At 41.6% G+C, this 19,239-nt stretch overlaps 1 protein-coding gene across 1 annotated transcript in view; it reads left to right on the plus strand.

Annotated features, from left to right (window-relative positions):
- FANCL (FA complementation group L) overlaps positions 1–19,239 on the plus strand; it is a gene marked incomplete in the record, with an annotated part of 1,961,518 nt that overhangs the window by 1,810,726 nt on the left and 131,553 nt on the right. Inside the window, 1 exon segment of the mRNA XM_044054938.1 lies at positions 6,493–6,564. Within this exon segment, the coding sequence (XP_043910873.1) occupies positions 6,493–6,564 (72 nt within the window).

A 19,239-nucleotide genomic window follows, 5' to 3' on the forward strand; every position in this document is an offset into this window, starting at 1 on the left:
GGATGACTCATTAAACTGAGGTTCCATCTGCTTGAGTTGGTGGTAGTTCATGTGGATATAAAAAAAAATTCCCAAGGCGCCTATCAGAAAGACTACGGGGAAGTTCCACAATACACTGGCCAAATTTCCCATTTTATCAGTACCACTTTGGGTTTCCCCTGAAAAGCAGCCACTGGTCTAGTGAGACTAACCTGGTTAATAAATGATAAAATAAATCTCTAGGGAGAATCTTTTTGTTGGCAAACTCCCTTAGTCATAATTCTAACTTTTTCCTAGAAGGGGCCTGTTTGATGAAGGATTACCTGAGTGGCACACCCCAGAGATCATCTTTCTCTATTGAGGAAGATACATTTTTGCTTGGTTCAGCAGACCAGAGAGGATATAGCAGAGCATGTATTTACTCTTCATTGGTGGAACAGATCATGTATCTCTAATTTTGATTCTGACCCTGAAATTGCTAGGAAAATTTAGAAAGACTGAAGGTCATCCTTTTCATTATATGCTGGCAACAAAAGTGTACTTTTAGGCTCCTAGTTCTTGTTAGTACAGGAATCTGACTTCAGCTTTGTGTTTGTCTGCTTCTTTGAATCCCATGATGCTACCAGCCTCCACCTGAGGTCTTGAAGAGATTTTTTTTAAAGACCTTTATTAAATTATCACTTAAGGCTTAGGCAGACATATAATAAAAAAAAAACATATTTACAAATGTTATAAATTACATATATTTTCTTTCTTTGTAATAAATTAATTCAATCCAACATTAATAAATTCCTTAGTTGTCATTCTGAGCATTATTCTGCATGTATTTTTTCCCACAAATTCCATTTATTTCTATGTAATTTGCTTGTTTTCTCCGTTAATCTGTCTTTGTATACCTGTGTTTTCCCCTCTAGGGTGTGCATGATTAGTTCAGCTTTTCACACGACGAGGGTTCATTAATTCAGGAATATGAACAAGCATTTGTCTCCTTTGCCGTGTAAATAGGGTGTGATTGTAGCATAAGAAATTCTGTACAGATGAATTGTTAACTGTGAAATTTTTGTCACGGTGGGGTGACTAATTTACCCCTTGGCCAGCGTGATCAAAGGTCAACTCTTCACCATGGCTGCTCCAGTGCCTGTTTCAGGATATTGGGGTGTTTGTGCCATGACCACCTGTGAATAGCTCACACTTTCACCAAGCACTGCTGCTTGGACCATGATTATAAGCAGTTGGCCTCTCATCACCCTGGGGCTGTGGGAGTCTCCCTTCTTAGGTCGTAGGTTTTTCCCCCATCTGATGTTTGCAACCCTGGGAAGTGATTTGATAAGATTCCTGTTGAAACTTCAAAGACAATAATTGTGATCTTTAGCATTTCAAAGTGCAAAAGGGAATGAAGATGATGTACATCAACCCCAGGTTTGTGGTGTTTTGGAATATTCCCCTTTCTCCATGAAACTGCGTCAGTGTTTAACATATATTGGAAATAGCAGCAGTGTGAAGGCCATCGCTGCCCATGCTAGGGAGTGGAAGGGATGGGAGATAGTAAAGATGCAACAGCAAGTATTGTAATCAGCTGTTTAAATCACTGTTTATTTTTAGAAGCATCAGGATGTTTGGTACCAGGTATCATACTTCTGAGAGTGAGGCAGTTTGATACCATTTCATAGGATCATAGGAGGTTACTAGGCTATTGGCCTTGAGGCCCTTATAAGCCTAGCCAAGAGTTTAGCCCATGTTTAGACAAATTAGCACCCGATACCCCTGTCCAGCAGGGACAGTGGGTTGAATCCCATGGGTATATTTTCTGTTTCCCATCCAGTTATCCAGGTTGTGCTTAAAAAGGGGTAAATAGGTACTCTGTTTGATGTGGACAGAGAGTCTATTCCATAGATGGGGGAGTTTCTGGGACATGCATCTGTCCTGCCAGCAAGTCATGTTGATGTCACAGACCAGGTTGAAGCCGAGATTGCGGGTTACTGGAGTGGAGCTTGACTTATGGGCATGCAGCAGTCCCATCAAGTTGGGGTCCTTGATCGCCTTGTATGCCAAACAGAGGTCACCTCTGAGGAGTGTATATGAAACTGAGTACAGGGATAGGGCTTTTAGCCTGTCTGTGTATGGTAGATGTTTGAGGCCCTGGATACTTCTGGTGAGGAACCTCTGTGGTCTCTCCAGCTGCTGCATGTGCTTTGTGAGGTACATGATGAAAGGGGTGTTATACTCCCTAATGGGCCTTGTAAGGGAAGAATACAGGGGTGTTATGGCCTCCTTGTCCCTGGATGAGATGCTCTTACTGAGGTGGGCCATGTAGAAGGCTTTCGTAAAATGGAAGCAACATGGTGGTCAAAAGTCAGGTTGCTTTCAACCTGGGTGCCCAAATCCCTCACAACTGATTGCATGCTTAGGACATTGTTATTAATGTGATAATTTGTGGGGACGTCACTCTCCCAAAAGGGGATTATGATGTATTTTTTGGTATTCAGCTTGAGGCCATGTTTCTGGCACCAGTCATTTGTCTGAGTAATACCCTCTTGGAAGATGTCCACGTCACTAGGGGAATGGATGACAGCATCCAGCTTGCAGTCATTTGCAAACTTGGTCAGCCATGGCCCACTGGTTTTGGCCTGCACCTCAGAAAAGTATATACCAAATAAAAGAGGTCCCAAGACAGAGCCCTGGGGTACACTGCTTGTTACAGGTCTACTGCTCGAGATGTCTTCCCCCTATTTTGACTACGTGGGTTTTATAAGTGAGACAGTTTGCTACCCATCTGGTGACATATGGATTGATGCCTAGTTGAGAGCTTATCTATTATGCCAGAGTGGGGAATAGTATCAAAGTCTTTGGCCAGGTCAAGGTAGGCGGTGTGCACAGTCTTCCCCTCATCCATGGCTTTGGTGACCGTCTCAAAGAAGTCGACCAAATTTAGCAGACATGACCTCCCTTTGACTAAGCCAAACTGTGTGGGATCAAGTGTTTGGAGGTTGCCAATTTCCTTGTTAATGAGGTCCATGATAATCCGTTCCATGGTCTTGCAGATCGGTATAGTTAGGCTGATGGGTCTATAATTTCCCGGATCAGTGGATGCTCCACCATTGTGTAAAGGGATGATAATGTCTGTCCTCCACTCAGCTGGGACAAAGCCAGTACTCAAGCTTTGGTTGAATAGGGTGCTTATTGGTGCTGCTTCCTGAGTTCACGTAGGATGCAGCCTGGGATGTTATCGGGTCCCATGGAGGCTGTATTTTTTGCCTTTGAGAGAGCAGTGATGACCTGTTCCCTAGATATAAGGGGAATGGAGCAGGTACTTGGGATGTCCTGATTTTTCTGATGGAGAAGTCAGAAGGGGATATGTGGTGCCCTTGACCACCAGTTCTGAACAGATCTGGGTGCTTCCTTTGAGGCTGCGTTCATATGTGAAGAAGGCATTATGATTTGTCTCTAGTAGAGGTGGCCAATTTGGACTCGAAGTTTGCTTTGGAGGATTTCACTTGTGCTCTTATTTGCTTGTTCAGGCTAAAGAGACATTGCTTCCAATTGGACACCTGCCCCTTCTTGGTCTTGGACAGCAATTTTTTTCCTTTTGTTATAGAGTTTATTTATTGCAGATGTCCACCAGACAGGTTTACTCTTCCTTGCGGAGGATGGTTTAGTCCTTTCGGGTATTCCTGATTCTATGCATCTATATGAATGCTCATGTAGTGCTTTGGTGTAGCTTTGGATATTAGTGGCAGTTCCTACAGAGGTGGAGGGGACTGTGAAGCTGTTTATACCATCCCTCTGGAGGCTGTAATCAGCTTTGAAGAAGTTTTTGTCTGATCCTAGCTAGAGGGGGGTTGGAGGAGATGGTGATTCGAAAGTGACTGCTTTGTGGTTGAATCTTATCAGGGAGGATGATACTACAGGGATGCTGCAGTGGTTACTCATGCTGGTTAATACCAGGTCCAGCATATTATCACCTCTTGTGGGGGTATCCGACTAGCTGTTCCAAGGCATTTGCATTGACAAAATCAAGGAATTTCTGGGCATTTGTGTTCTGTCATGAGTAATTCATTGGGAGTTGTTCATTCTGAATAAATATAAGAATTGTTCATTCAATCTGTGTTTGGGAGTTAGTCACTCAGGATCAGGGTAAAGGGTTGAATCTTGATAGATTTGGGCATCTTGAGTCAGATTTGGGGGCTGGTAGCTAGCTATGATTTCAATAGGAGTCTTGTCAATTGTTAACTGCACTTGTAGTGTCTCCTGTGCGTCATACTGTTTGACCAGCCTGGAGGTGTATATGTCTTTAATGTATATTGAAACTCCACCTCCTTTGACTTTACTGTCCACAGTTGTGGTCTGAATGTATGATAGGATGAGTAACCAGGTAAGCCTGGGGTGCTTTCCGCAGCTTTGAACCAGGTTTCTCTGACTGCATAGATGTCAGCATTTTCAAGGGTTAGTTGCTTGCAATGAGTGCAGTTTCATGTTTAGACTCCTAGCGTTTAGAAGCATGACCTTTAATTTGTGTTTTGTTGAAATATTTATGTTGGTAGTTTTAACCTCATCACTTTTCCTAAAAAAGGCACTATAGGGGAGGCAAGAGCCTTTGCCAGAAGTCTGAAGTCCAGGTGAGACAGCTGCAGACCATCTCTGGCAAAGCATCATGGTCTATCGATCATATCTTCCCAGGCTGTCGGGTACTGGAGCCCTCTGGAGTGACAACAGAAACTAAGCCAATTTTTAAAGTCAATTATTTTCTGTTTGTATTGAGGCATCATTCTGGGTGATGGCAGAATGCTGCTTAAGGCCAGGGACATACCTGTCTGAGACACACAATCAGCTAGCTCAATCATGTCTCTCTTCATATAGTCCAGAGAGGTAAGTCTCAAGTCATTTAAGCCAACATGGACTATGACAGAATCATAACAGTACCTGTTGTTGAGAGACTTGAGTGCATATGTGATATGGTGGATTTTGGCACCTGACAGACAACTAACCGTGACTTTCTCCTTATTCAGCCTTGTGAGAGGCACATCTGTGTGTCTCACAATGGAGTCTCCTATGATTAATATATGTTGGGGTTATGGTGAAGCCTTAGTGGCTGTGAGGCACAGGTGCGTGGACTATGCGTGGTATATGGTGTGGAGGGCTGTGGAGATTGTGTTTTTTTGCCTCTGAGGTCTCCTTTGGGTATGTTTATGTGGAGGACTTCCACATATGTAGGTGTGTGTTGTGTAGGTGTGGGTGGTGGTTGAGTTATAATGAATGTGTTGGCAACATTTTCGGTGCCAGATATACTGGCTTGAGGGTGAGAGAGCTTGGACTATAGGTTTCTAATGTAATTGCATCTCTCACAAATTGTGTTCCTAGGTGGTAGTAGTAGATGGTTGTCCATATACATGAGCCAGTTGTTACACTGTTTCATTAGGGATTCTTCTCACCTTCATCTACCTGGAGGGTCCTTATAATAAGATGTAATGGATATATGAATACTTGCTTTACTAGCTGACCATGGAGAAGTTACTGTGTTGAGTACATCTTACCCCTGCCCTGTCCATTCTGTTTGGCTGGCCCCTTCTCTTCAGATGGCTGTTCCAATACATCTGGCAACACTAAAATTTTATATTCTTTTTTGCTTTTGTGATAGGTTTGCTTGCTTAGTTTCAGTACAGATCAGAAATGGTGAGTGTGGGCCTGAATATGACACATCTGGAGTTTGACTTCAGTATGTGCACTCTAGGGGTTTTGTGTTGCCCCTAATTGCAGGAGCTAAAGAATGCAGAAATTCATGTTGAGAAAGGCTCATCAGAGGAAGAAATCCCAGCTGTCATGTTACAAAAAGGCCCTCTCAAAGAACATCTATTAAGGTTGGGTATTTGTATATTTATCTGTTTCATAACCAGTCTTTCTACCTAGGCTGCTGAGATTTTCAGTTTGCCCTTGTTTTGTATATAATAACATTACTGTTTGAATACATGCAGTCTGTTTTGCAGATTGTCAGGAAAAAATGTAATTATTTCTACAGATATTGATTGTGCATCTGTGGCAAACAGACTTAAGAAAATCCACTCTTTAACACTTTAATTCTTTTCCTGAAAAATAAAAGGGTATGGGCATTACGTGATTAAGACTAAAATGGACTATTCTTCAGTATATGCTTTGTGTTACATTCCCTGCTCCAGTAAAATAGTGTTCTTACAAAGAAAAAGACTTGGAGGACTAAAGTATGTGTGGTTCTGTTAATGCAATTTATTTCCTTTACAGTGAAAAGTCTTTGTATTATTTTGGTTTGCTCAGCAAAAAATTAATACAATGTTGACTTTAGAACTTTGTGAATGCTAAATGCTAAAGGATGGAAATTGCATGTAGAGTTCCAGTGTCCCTGCTAATGAGATGCCCATGGATGTCTTAATTACAAGCTGCAGCACTAATTCCTAGAGGTCCAACATTTTTAGTAGCCGAGTCTTTGACCTTTGTTATGATGTGTAACAACAGACTAAATGTTTTTGTTGCTTCTTTTTCCAGTGGCTTCGAGGGCTTCCTTCCTGCAGACAAAGTTTCAATGTGATCTTTGGAGAATGCCCGTACTGTAGCAAGGTAAGATCATTTCATAAGTTATTGACCTGTACTACGTTTAATGTTATAAAATGTGTGTGTGTGTTATACCTCTTCACTCCCACTATCAGCTGCATTCTGCATTTTGCTTCATAATTTTGCTCAGTCTCTCATAACATGGATTTTTTTGATGAAAAAAGTGAGGATTAAAGTTATTAAACTGTGCCAGAAATTTACTAACTTTTCATTTACAAGAAGAGTGTATTTAAATCATTTTCTGTCATATTTCCAAGTGAATATGTTGAGAATTAAAAGAAAAAAAAATTCCTGATCTGATGTTGTCCTTTACATTCTTCCTCAACACATTTCAGTCCAACTTGGCCACATACTCTAGACTTTGGATACAACTCTTGGAGCTCCTCCCTTTACCCATAATGCCCGTGTCCATCCTCACTACCCCAGATCTCGATGTTCATCGTGCATACAGCTGCAGTCATAACAGATGGGTTTTCCTGCCGTCAGGCGGGTCCACGGTCGGCCGAATTCCAGTATAGGTCCGGCGTCGGTTGTCGTCGCTTCTTCCCTGACGTCAGTGCAACAGCTGTATAAAAGAACCAGCCAACACCATTTTCTTCAGTCTTTCTTGCCGCGTGGTGCCCGAAGCAGAAGCAGTTCGCAAGTGCCGGTCGGCCATCTCCTGAGATTATGAATATTTTTCAACCCAAGACTTCTTGAAAGCTAAGTACCCCGTTGGGGAAACTTTTCTTGCCTCAGACCGATGTCAGACAAAGTTAATAATTGCATTTCATGTGGGAAGCAAATACCGCATAAGGATTTCCAATTCCCTCTGTATACCTTGCTTAGGCCCAGACCACGACGTCTCGGCCTGTCGTTTTTGTGCTACATTCAACAGACACACTATTAAGCGTCGGACGGAGTTCACCCAACGCTATTTTGGCAAAAAGTTTAATTACAACATGTCGTCGGATACTCCGACTCCAATTTTGAGTAAATGACGTAAAGATAAGGACTTCTACCGACACCACGCTAAAACCAACTACATGTGCTCCGGTTCTTAGCGAGGCACCTACGCAGCCCTGACTACCGATGACACTTCATTAGCGGTGTCTTCTGTGCCCGAGGTCGCAGGCTCTTCGGCCCACACCCCGACTACAGATACCGAAGCCACTCTTGGCGGGGAAACTCAGAGTTCAGACAGGCCTGCCACCTCTCAAGGTGTCTTCAGGCCTTCTTCTTCTTTTTCCATTAAGGCTTACACTAAATCTAAAGCAGCCATGCATTCTAAAAGACAAGCTCCACAGGGCCCCTCTCAAGGCCCCATGCCTAAAAAGCAGATGCTCAAAATGGCTAAGGATTTGATTACTCTTATCAGGGGTTCTCAACCCCCCTCGGACAAAAGGCCCAGAGTGGAGGAAGAATACCCTTACTCTGACCAGGCCTCCATTACTTCAGAACATTCTGAGGACCAGGAACATTCTTACTCCCCTTTCAAAGATTCTGATGCAGAGGAGGCCATTCCCTCTGTCTCCCCCCCTGAGGATTACTCTTTTGGGGAAACCTTGCATACCTTGAGGGAACACTTCCACTGGGAAGGCCAAGAGTACTCAGACTCCAAGAAAAGGCTCAGGGATTTCCTCTTGCTCCCTCAGCACAGGCCTCTGGCTATACCTCCTGTCTTAGACATACTAGATGATGTGTATTCAGAGGCCAGCCTTAACCCAGATTCTTTACCTCCAGCTCCAGTGAAGCCTGACAGGTATTACCGGGTTCCTGATTCACACCAATTCCTATACAAAAGCCATGCGGCTGACCCAGAAACTATTTCACAGGGTCCCAAGGGAATTAAGGCCTCCACTGCCAAAAATCCATTACCTTCAGAGAGAGATTCCAGAGCTTTAGAAAGGTGGGGGGAAAAGGTATACACCTCGGCCACTTTAACCATGAGAGCAGTAAACTGTCAGTTCCATATGTTAAAGTATCAACAGTTTTTGTTATCTCAGTTGAAAAGCAAAATGTCACAACCTGAACAACCAGACTTGAAGGAGTTGCAAGATTTGTTGCATAGTGCAGAACAAGTGGGTAAACATACCTTGCAATGTGGTTTTGATGCTTTAGAGGCCTCTTGTAGAGCTGCTGTTACAGGATCAGTGATATGTAGACATGCTTGGCTCAAAGAGCAAACCTTGCCAGATCATGTCAAAGCTCAATTACTAGATGCACCTCTTCAAAAAGATGTATTGTTTGGTGTTAAAGCTGAGGAGGTATTAAAGAAAATGGAGGAAAAGGCAAAATCAATGCAAACAGTGAAAGATTTCCTACAGGTACAACCGCCACGTTTCAGTAGAAATTGGCCTTCAAAAAAATTGGTCCTTTCCAGCCACGGACAGACCTCAACGAGGTAGATACAGGCGCCCGAGAGGAAGAGAGCAATCTCAAGGATCATTTAGAGGCAGACAATGGCAAACACCTACACCAAGAGGGGGTGAGGATAGTTCACAGCCAATTCAGAAAGCAGACCCAATGACTTTCCCCTTTGCATGCCAAGCAAGGCTCAAATGGCAGCACCTTTAGGTGGAAAACTGGCATTATTTTCGAAAAATTGGCATATTGTCACAAAAGACAAATGGATCCTGGTCATTATAGACAGAGGTTACAGATTCCACTTTCACACCCTTCCAAAAATGAGAGGCATGCCAAACCTGCCACACAATCAAAGGGCAGAGGCACAAAAACAAATTTCAGATCTCATGGACATGAAAGCTATTCAAGAGGTACCTGCACAAGAACAGGGTCAAGGTTTTTATTCCAGACTATTCCTGGTACCAAGGAAGGGCAAAGATTGGAGACCTATTTTGGACCTATCCATCCTAAACGCATATTTACTGCACAAAGTTCAAGATGCTCACATTACAGCAGCTTCTTCCCATGCTGGGCAAGGAGTCTTGGCTGGTAACATTGGACCTCAAGGAGGCATATCTGCATGTCCCAATCAGACAAGATTGCAGAAGATACCTCATATTTCTTGCATGTTCATCCCATTATCAATTCTCTGCATTGCCCTTTGGCTTATCTACTGCGCCCAGAATGTTCACGAAATGCCTGGCATCAGTAATTGCCTTCTGCAGACTTCAAGGGATACAAATATACCCATACCTGGACGACTGCCTCATCCAAGCGGACAGCAAACACACTCTTCTGAAACACCTGGCGTTTGTAATAATGTTGTTGAAATCTCTGGGATACACAGTCAACAAAAAGAAGTCAAGACTAATACCCTCTCAAACAATAATTTTCCTGGGTGCCAGCTTGGATACAAACACCCAGATGGCCTACCTCACGCCAGAGGAAAAAGGGCAATTAACTCAATACTTCAGAAAACTGGCAACCTTCACCAGGCCGACTGCAAGGAAAATCCTGCAGGCTCTGGGATTCATGGCATCTTGCATCCTGCTAATCCCATGTGCAAAACTGCATATGAGGAAACTTCAATGGTACCTAAAAAACTTATGGCCTCAACACAGCCACAGTTTGGAAACAACCATACCACTGATTCCATGTCTTCAAAAGGAATTTCTGTGGTGGGCTCAAGCATGCCAAAGAAACATAGGTCTCCCATTCTGCAAGCCTCAAGCAAAACAAGTCATCACAACAGACGCCTCGGACTACGCCTGGGGGGCGCACATGACAGATCGGTGCATTCAGGGCAAATGGTCACAAAAAGAAAAGCACCTACACATCAATCAAAAGGAAATGCTAGCAGTAATAAATGCTATTATGGCTTTCAAAGACCTACTGCATCCAGGCCAGCTATTGATAAGAACAGACAACACCACAGTGATGTGGTACATAAACAAACAGGGAGGAACTCATTCATACCCCCTGTGCAGATTAGCCATGTCCCTTTGGAACACGGCTCTGGAATTGCAAATCCAACTTCAAGCACAATTCCTGCCAGGGAAGGAAAAACACACTGGCAAACAACCTGAGCAGAAATATGACAGATCCACACGAATGGAAGTTGCATCCTCAAGTTTTTACAATGATAATTCAAGCAAGGGGAAGGCCAGACATAGATCTCTTTGCCACCCACAGAAATTACCAATCACCACAGGCCTGGAAAGTGGACGCACTCTCTTTCAGTTGGACAACAATGACGGTTTATGCCTTTCCACCTCTTCCACTGCTGGCCAAAGTTCTATTAAAAGCCAGAGCAGACAGACCAAAGATGATTCTCATTGCTCCAGACTGGCCAAGACAACACTGGTACCCACTCCTGAGGAGCATGATGCATTCCCCACCATGGATCCTGCCTCTAATGCCTCTTCTACTGACTCAGCACAACTTCAAAACTCTTCACAGTCAGCTGAAAACACTCAGTCTAGCCGCATGGAGGATTCCTTAAATTCACAGCAGACCCTACTCTCCAAGGAGGTGCAGGATGTCATTTTGGAGGCCAGAAGGCCTTCTACTAGGAAAGCCTACTCCGCAAAATGGAAACGGTTTTGTGCCTGGAATCAGAAAAAGGGTCAGAATCCTGTAATACTGAATTTACCTCAAATACTACAGTACCTAGCCGAGTTGCTAAGCAGTGGACTTTCATTCTCTTCCATCAAAATCCATGCCTCAGCCATTTCTGCAGAGTACAACACTGATCCTCCTTTATTCTCTCACCCTCTCTTAAGACAGTTCCTCAGAGGGGCTAAGAATATAAAACCCCCAAGGAAGCAACCAGTACCTGCTTGGGACCTCAATTTCGTTCTAGAAAAACTAACCCTGCCTCCTTTTGAGCCAGCTGCTTCAACAGATCTGCAATATTTGTCATGGAAAACAGCCTTCCTTCTAGCTATCACCTCAGCACTCAGGATTTCCGAACTACAAGCCCTCATGACTGTGCAGCCTTTCATCATTTTCCTTCAGGACAGAGTTTCCTTACGAACCAATCCTTCATTTATGCCAAAGGTAGTATCCAGGGTAGCAATGAATCAGGCTATCCACTTACCTACCTTTTACCCTAATCCACAAAACAAAGAGGAGAGGCTACTACATTCCTTGGACATTCACAGACAGCTCCGTTATTATTTGGACAGAACAAAGCCTTTCAGAAAATCAGAGCAACTCTTTGTGTCCTATGCTACAGGTGCTCAAGGGAAGCCTATTTCCAAACAGACAATCTCAAAATGGATAGCCCACTGCATACGCTTTTGTTACTCTTTTCATGGTAAAACTGTACCTACAGGCATCAGATCTCACTCCACAAGGGCCACAGCTACCTCTGCAGCTTTCCTCAGGGGGGTTCCTAGCAAAGATATTTTGGAAGCAGCCACTTTGAGTTCTGTACATACTTTCTCCAAGCACTATCACTTACCATTATACTCCAAAACTAGAGCGGGCTTTGCCACTGCAGTCTTGCAGGGCATCCTGGCTCCTCCTAGTTCCACTTAGTGCCTACCACCCCTTTATTAGCTTTGGGATTCTACCCATCTGTTATGACTGCAGCTGTATGCACGATGAACATAGTACAGTTTTGTACCTACCATAAATGTAGATGTTCGAGTGCTAATACAGCTGCAGTCCAGGTTTCCCTCCCTCCTTCCCCTCTTGGGACAGGCCTAATGGCTAACACCCCCTCATACAACCTCATTGGGGTATTCTTTTATGGTGTATTTGCTTGCAACTGCTGTTTTTTGATTATATTGCATTTGTTTTATTACATAAATTTATGTTTTGCCTTCCTTCTGGGGGCACCTGACATCTGGGGCAAGAAAAACTGAAGAAAATGGTGTCTGCTGTTTCTTTTATACCCCTGTCACACTGATGTCCGGGAAGAAGTGACGACAACCGACGCCGGACCTAGACCTTGGAATTCGTCCGACCGAGGACCCGCCTGACGGCAGGAAAACCCATCTGTTATGACTGCAGCTGTATTAGCACTCGAACATCTACATTTACGGTAGGTACAAAACTGTACTTTTCCTGCCATCGTGCTCAGACGCAAGTTCCTTCTCTCGAGCAGTAATGCAAGTCTTTATGATATATTTATTTAAACTATCAGCTCTTTTCCCAGCCTCCCTCTTGGTGTACATTACAACAATGTTTTTTTTAACCATATTTATAGTAGTCCTACTTTTACCATAAGTGGTAATTCTTCTTTACCCTGTAAAACAGGGTATTTTCTTAATTACAATTGCTGGTAATCTTTCTGTCCTTTTTTTCTTATTAAAAAAATTAGATTTTTTTTTCTCCTTTTCTAGTGTACTTTTAATATAGTACTGTTGACCTGGCCAACAAACCGACAGGGTTCAAAAAATGGACAACTTGTGGGCATAAAATTCCAAACTCGGATGCCCACAAAGAATGTATTTAATGTCTCGGAACCTCCAATTTGGAAATCAGCTGCGTCATTTGTTCTACCTTTTATCCAAGGGTTTTCTTTGGTTGGCCAACATAGCAGACTATAATTTTGAAAGGTTTCCTTCCTCCTGCTGCAACTTCTTCTGGGCCTCAAAACCCTGGTAAATCTTCAAAATCTGCTCCATTGGAGTACAGAAAATTCTCCCTGCCAAAGTTCCCTAAGACTTCGTCGGAGCTGCTAAAATTCAAAAATCCTCAAATCTGATGTCTTCGGATCAAAAGGCCCGATCTTTAGATCTGAAACTGTCGGATCACAAAGCTTCAGATCCAATCATCATATCGGCCAACCCTGTGGCTCCTATTTTGGATCTGAAACTTGGCTCCTCTCAGAGAGAGCATTCACCAGAGTTCATCCTTGACCCATTTTCTCCTACTCTGCAACATTCCAGGCCACAGTCCACCAAATCCTCCAGAAGTTTATCAGAAGCGGATGTGGATAGGATGATGCAAAAATTTCTCAGAGCTCAGATCCAGGTGGGGATCATACCAGTTTCATCCACTATTGGATACACGAGTCTTCCAAAAACTTTTCATACAATTCTGTCTCCTCTGATCTGTCCAATGGTTTTGGAAAAAAATGAGGATTAAAGTTATTAGAGTGCCAGAAATTATTTACTAACTTTTCTTTGTCAAGATAGAATATTAGGTCTTTTTATATACAATCATATTTCCAACTGAATATGTTGAGAATTAAAAGAACGTTACTGTTTTGTGGTGAAAGTATGTTGAGAGCTGTGATACTTTGTACATCTGTAACAATTCAAAGTGGGTAGGATGAAAACTGAAGAACTCTGCATCCCTATGATCATGTAACATCTAGACTATTTAAGGGACATTGTCAGGAAATGAGTATTAAAAGATATGATGAGATACAGTTATTGTGCTTATAGTTCACAAGGGTTTTCATTATTTTATTTTAATCTTAATGTTAAAGAAGTAAAAAAACAATGTTCATTCCCTTATTTGGAGATTAGTTTTTTTTTCTTTTATATTGGGACCAAAATGACCTCCTTGACAGGGTGCCACCAAAATACAATTTTGTTCTCAACATTTAACTGAAGCCTCATTTAATGCTGCAAAGACTGCAGTATAAGTAGTGCTTTGGTTGGTACCGAGACTTCTGAGTACATTGAACAAGCAACCCAGCCTTTAATGTATGCAGCATTTGTGGTATTGATTGCTTCACATTTTCTCTTTTAATGTCTGCTCTGCTCCCATCACCCACCCCCTTTTCAGTAGCATTTTAACCCATTTGTTCCCAGTCTGAGTGAAACGTGAAAACCCAAGGCCCATCATGCTGATGTGCTACAGGGTCAAACTCCCCTTCCTATTTCCCCAAGTGGAATTTGTGCTGTGTCCCAATTGTCTATTGACTTGCAATTTCACACAAGGCCTGCAGCCTACATGGGGTTCTTCCTCCTTTGTGTGTCAGGTTAATGGACTGGTCTAGACGGGCCTTTTTTCAGTCATGACCTACTTAAAGCAAGCAAATGAAAGCTGAAACCAACTTTACCAAGTGTAAAGAAAACAAAGATAATTTCTAAAGAAACAAAGTTTAAAGTCAGTAAGTCAGTAAATCTTATAATAAGCTCAGTACTACACCTGCTTTTCTTACAAGTTACTGTGCAGTTCTTATGTTCCTCACAAAAGGGATGGCATCTTCAGTGAAGGGTTAAGACTTGCAGCCCCACAGAGATGGATCATCTGAAATGTTTCCACATATTCCTCCCTCACAGCATGGCCTTCTTGAACTCAGCTTTCCACCTTCACGCATCTTGATAGCATTGTTCCTGCAAGAGCAGGCCAGTCTTATTTTTTTCATAACAAATTAAAAGTAGCTGGATTTTTCCTTTACCTAGGCTAGTGAGGTGTGTTGACAGTGAGCCATGTAGGTAAGTTAACAGAGATCTTGAGCAAAATTAAAAAAAAAAAAAAAAAAAAGAATGCAGATTATTTTTAAAGAACCTCTAGTTTAAGGCCTGTGGTGTAGTAAAGATCTCCAGTTCACATCTCCGGGGCTTTGCGTTCATCCCTGATCGTGTAGGCCATTGTATATTTTGTGTCTGTGTGGGCTTTCTTCTGGTATTGTTTCCTCCTACCGTTCAAAAGTATGCTGATTGTCTACTAAATTGTCCATATATAACTGTGTGTGTATGTATATATGTGCATGTGTGTGTATACATGTATATCTATATATATATATATATATATATATATATATATATATTTATAGATATACACACACACACACTTATTTTTATGTACATATACATAAAAAGTTGTAAATGCAGACCCTAGGTGAAGTAGAGCCCTTGGCAAAGGACTTAGTGGTACTGTTCCCTGGTGTTCACAATCCCATCCTTCCATTCCCTAGCACCACTTCCAGTGCTCTCCCCTCATCCTGACCTGTCCACTCCATTCAGATAATTACCTGTTTTGTTTTTTCATCACATTGGCTTGCTCTTAAACTTTTTTCCTCCGTCATTTCAATGCACCCTAACCTGCCAAGACTGCACTGTAATGTGAGGAAATAACTGAATTAAATTGTGGGTCTGGGACATTTTGGCCTCTAGATATGTGCTGATGATTTTTTTAACCTTTTAATCCTTTGATGGTATGAACAAAAGTCATGAATAAGGAAAGTCATTTGTTCTCATTTTTTCATTCAAGGAAGAAATAAGTTGTGCCCAAGACTTATTGTTCAAAACTGACAAAATAGTAATTCCCAACATACTGAGAAGATAAATGCTTGCAAAGATATGTATATCATATCCGGAAATGGTGTTTGTCATCCTACCTTCACAAAAAAGCTGTCCACTTTCTGTGTACACCTCTGGTATCAGATGTGGATAAAATTGAAAGAACAAATTGTCAAAGTCATATATTTTATGCTGTTATTGTTGTAAATAAACACAGCATACCTCCTCACTCCTTTCCCCCAAACACAGTCATCTTCTATATGCTCCTTTGATGTTACAGTGGGACAAAAGAGAAACATCAAATGATTATAGTAATATATTTTAACTTGTTAATGTCAGGCATGTATACACAGCATATTTGTTTATCCTTAAATCCAGAGGATAGCCACTTAATACAAATATGACATTCAACTGTGAGAAAAGTAAAACAAAAAGATTACTACAGTGTATTCCAAGTTGTTTCTAGGCAGTACAGTGCTACTGGACAAGCTGAAGTGACATTCAGTGCATACCTCATTATTTAAATATCTCTATTAAATCATCACATTTTAAGGTGCAGACCATAATACGCGTCCATTACTGTCACTATGCAATATATTTACGCTTTATTTTCAGCAATTTTCATTTACATTACATAAGTAGATCATTCCCTGCTTTAGCTTAAATCTCACTTCTCCTAATGCGCATTATTCTGCATGTATTATTCACACAAATTCCTTTTATTTTCACAAACTTTGCCCCTTCCTTTTCCTACAAATTCTTCCTTCGGTTATTTTATTTCCTTTACATTACTCAAAAATTTTACTACAGTTGGTGCGTATTTTCTAGTAAATGATTTTGACAGCCAATAGCATTAAGCATATAAGAACTTACGTCTAGGCCTTTCAGATCATATATCCCCTGTGACGATGTGAGGTATTGCCAGCTGTGCCAGGAGAAGTAGGGCAGTGGATGTGTAACATATGCCAGCACAGCTAGCTGGAATTTTGTAAAGAATTGTGTGCCATTTGTATATCAAACTGATTTGTACAGATGCTTGTGTTTGAAAAATATATTTGTAAAGCTGCTGGTGTTAAAAATATACTAACAGTGTGCCCTGCAGGATAGAAAAAGAAATATACATGCATTATTATAATTGATTAAGTGTATTTGTCTTAACAGAGGATAATGGAAGAGAAGAGGTTAATCTCAATCCACCTGACTTTGAAAATATTCTGAAATTAAATTACTTTGCATAGGCCATAAAGATTGTATCTTACTGTTATCAATGTAGTCAGAGAAAAAAACTCTGTACTAGGAAGCTTTCTGCATTGTCTTTGAGGTGAACTAATTGCTGCTCTGGAAGGGTGGAGGTTTGAAATTGTTTTATGACTTTCCAGAGCTGCAGCAGATCCTAGCAAGGCTCTGTGTGTGTGTGTTATTGACACACACATGCTAAGTCCTGACAGCTTCTAGCCAAGGGGGGTTAGCATGGGAACCAGAAGTCAGATAACCAGATGTATGTGATGTCATTCTGTAATCCATCACTAAAAATGATATTTTAATACAGGGTGAGACTGAAGTCTCATTGCACTATGTTTGTTTGGAAACTGACAAAGAAGGCCCCCTCACCTATTCCATTTTGCCTTGCTCTAGTAAGTAACCAGGCAACAGTAGTGGGATTAGTTAAGTACTATTTTTCTGTCTGTGTGTGAATCTATTTGTCTGTGTTGTTTTAGTATTTCCTGTGGTTGAAACTCTAGCGTTTACTATAAATTAGTATTTTAATGTTTTTATTATTTATGATTAAGATTTTTAAACTTTTCATTGTGGCTGGTCCTTTAGAGAATATTTTAACCTATGAGAGTTCTTATATTTATTCAGAGAATGCTGCAGCCACTCCTGAAAGCCTTGCTGTTTGGTCAGCATTACCATGTGTATTAATATTAATTTCACTCCGTATAATTCAGTACCCTTTCAAGAGCCTTAGAGTAGCTGGCTTTGGTGCGTCTGGTGGCGGTGTAACTATCTTATACTCTGAGCCGAAGGGGGTATAGTTAGTAAATCTGTGCCAGCCTTTACCAGGTGTGTGTATCTGAGTGTGTGAAAATCAAATTTCAGAGTGTGTGTCAGCTGCTTGGAGCAGGAGCACAAAGCACTGGTTTCACAGAAAGTGGTGGAGAACTTGGCTTGAATACTTGGTTGAGGTCTCAACTCTATAGATGTGCCAGTACGAGGAGTCTTATTGGGGACCTGGAGGGAGACAGAGAAATCCAGACCCCGGACTGTGTGTTTTCCCTGTGTACTCTTAAGGGAAATTGTGCTTGATGCAGAGAGCTGCATCTGGAAATAATGGGTGTATCCATTTTTGTTCCAAGTGAATGTCCCTCTCCAGTGCCAGAGGTGAGGATTCAGGCTCTTTGATTACTGGCCCAGAGCGGGGATGTCACAGTCCCATATAAAAAGAATAATTTCCTTAGTTGCCACTGTTGTTTCCTCACCATTCCTGTCAAAGTATTCTGTAGGGAATTCATAAAATCTGTCAATTCATTACATTCCCTAAAGCATTGTTCAGGTTTCCTCTGTTTTCTCCATGAGCTCACCAGCATTTATCATCTTCATGAGGGAAAATCCCCAGAAGTATCACTAGGATATAGACATTGCCTATTTTGCCACTTCCATACAGAAAGCTTACACCTTCTGGTTGCATACTTGGGAGCCGTATAATTTTTTTTTTCACATCATTCCTTTGTATTTAATTTTCTAGTCTTTTGTAACCTCCTGTACTTGACTTTTGTAGTTATCATGCAATATTTTATATGCCGTAATAATTATCCCTTTTAAACAGGATTTTCTGTTGTAGATTCCAGTAAAAACTCTGTCAAGAGTTACAATTTTATTTAGAACTCTTCTGTCCCTGTCTTTTTGCCAGTTCTGTGCTGTCAATCCCTGATAGGGAAGATAATCCCTAACCTTCAATCCAAGTACTGTTTAGCCATATCCTACTGTGTTATGTTGCCATCCCAAGTTATTGGTTTCCAATGCCAGGTTGCTTTGCTGATTTCCTCCAGTAAATTCCATCCCTCTTTTGCCTGTTTTCTATACCCTTATATTGCAGACATCCTTATTAGCAAAATTTCCTATGTTCTTCAATCTGATGTCTCAGTGGCATTTGGGTGCCCTGGGGCCTCCTTAATTTTAAAAATTTAGCCATACTTCACTGTAAACATGCCTCTTTGGCAGACTTGAAATTTCTATCATGGGGGACTTTGATGTTTATCATTCCTAATGACTCAGCAGCATTTTAGGTTATCTGCCAAAATAACCTAGTACCGGACAACTTTCAGAGACTCAGATGCCTCCCCCTCTCTCTTCCTGTGACAGCTTATTGGTTGAGCATGTCCTGACAGGGAAGTCTTCAACTGTGACAGGAAGTGAATGTTCACTCATTTTCTGCGATCCAAAGATGAAAGTGTTATAACTTCACAGGATTCAGTTCTGCTTTTTCCAGCTTACCGCTTGGATAAGCAGCATTTGGGCACCCAGTTTCTCTCATTTTATTATTAGATGTCTTATTGTATCAAATGATGGCACAGTAAAGACAAGT

This window comes from Protopterus annectens, chromosome 1.part2 (assembly GCF_019279795.1).
Source record: "Protopterus annectens isolate FY-2018-M chromosome 1.part2, PAN1.0, whole genome shotgun sequence".
Taxonomy (NCBI): Eukaryota; Metazoa; Chordata; order Ceratodontiformes; family Protopteridae; genus Protopterus; species Protopterus annectens.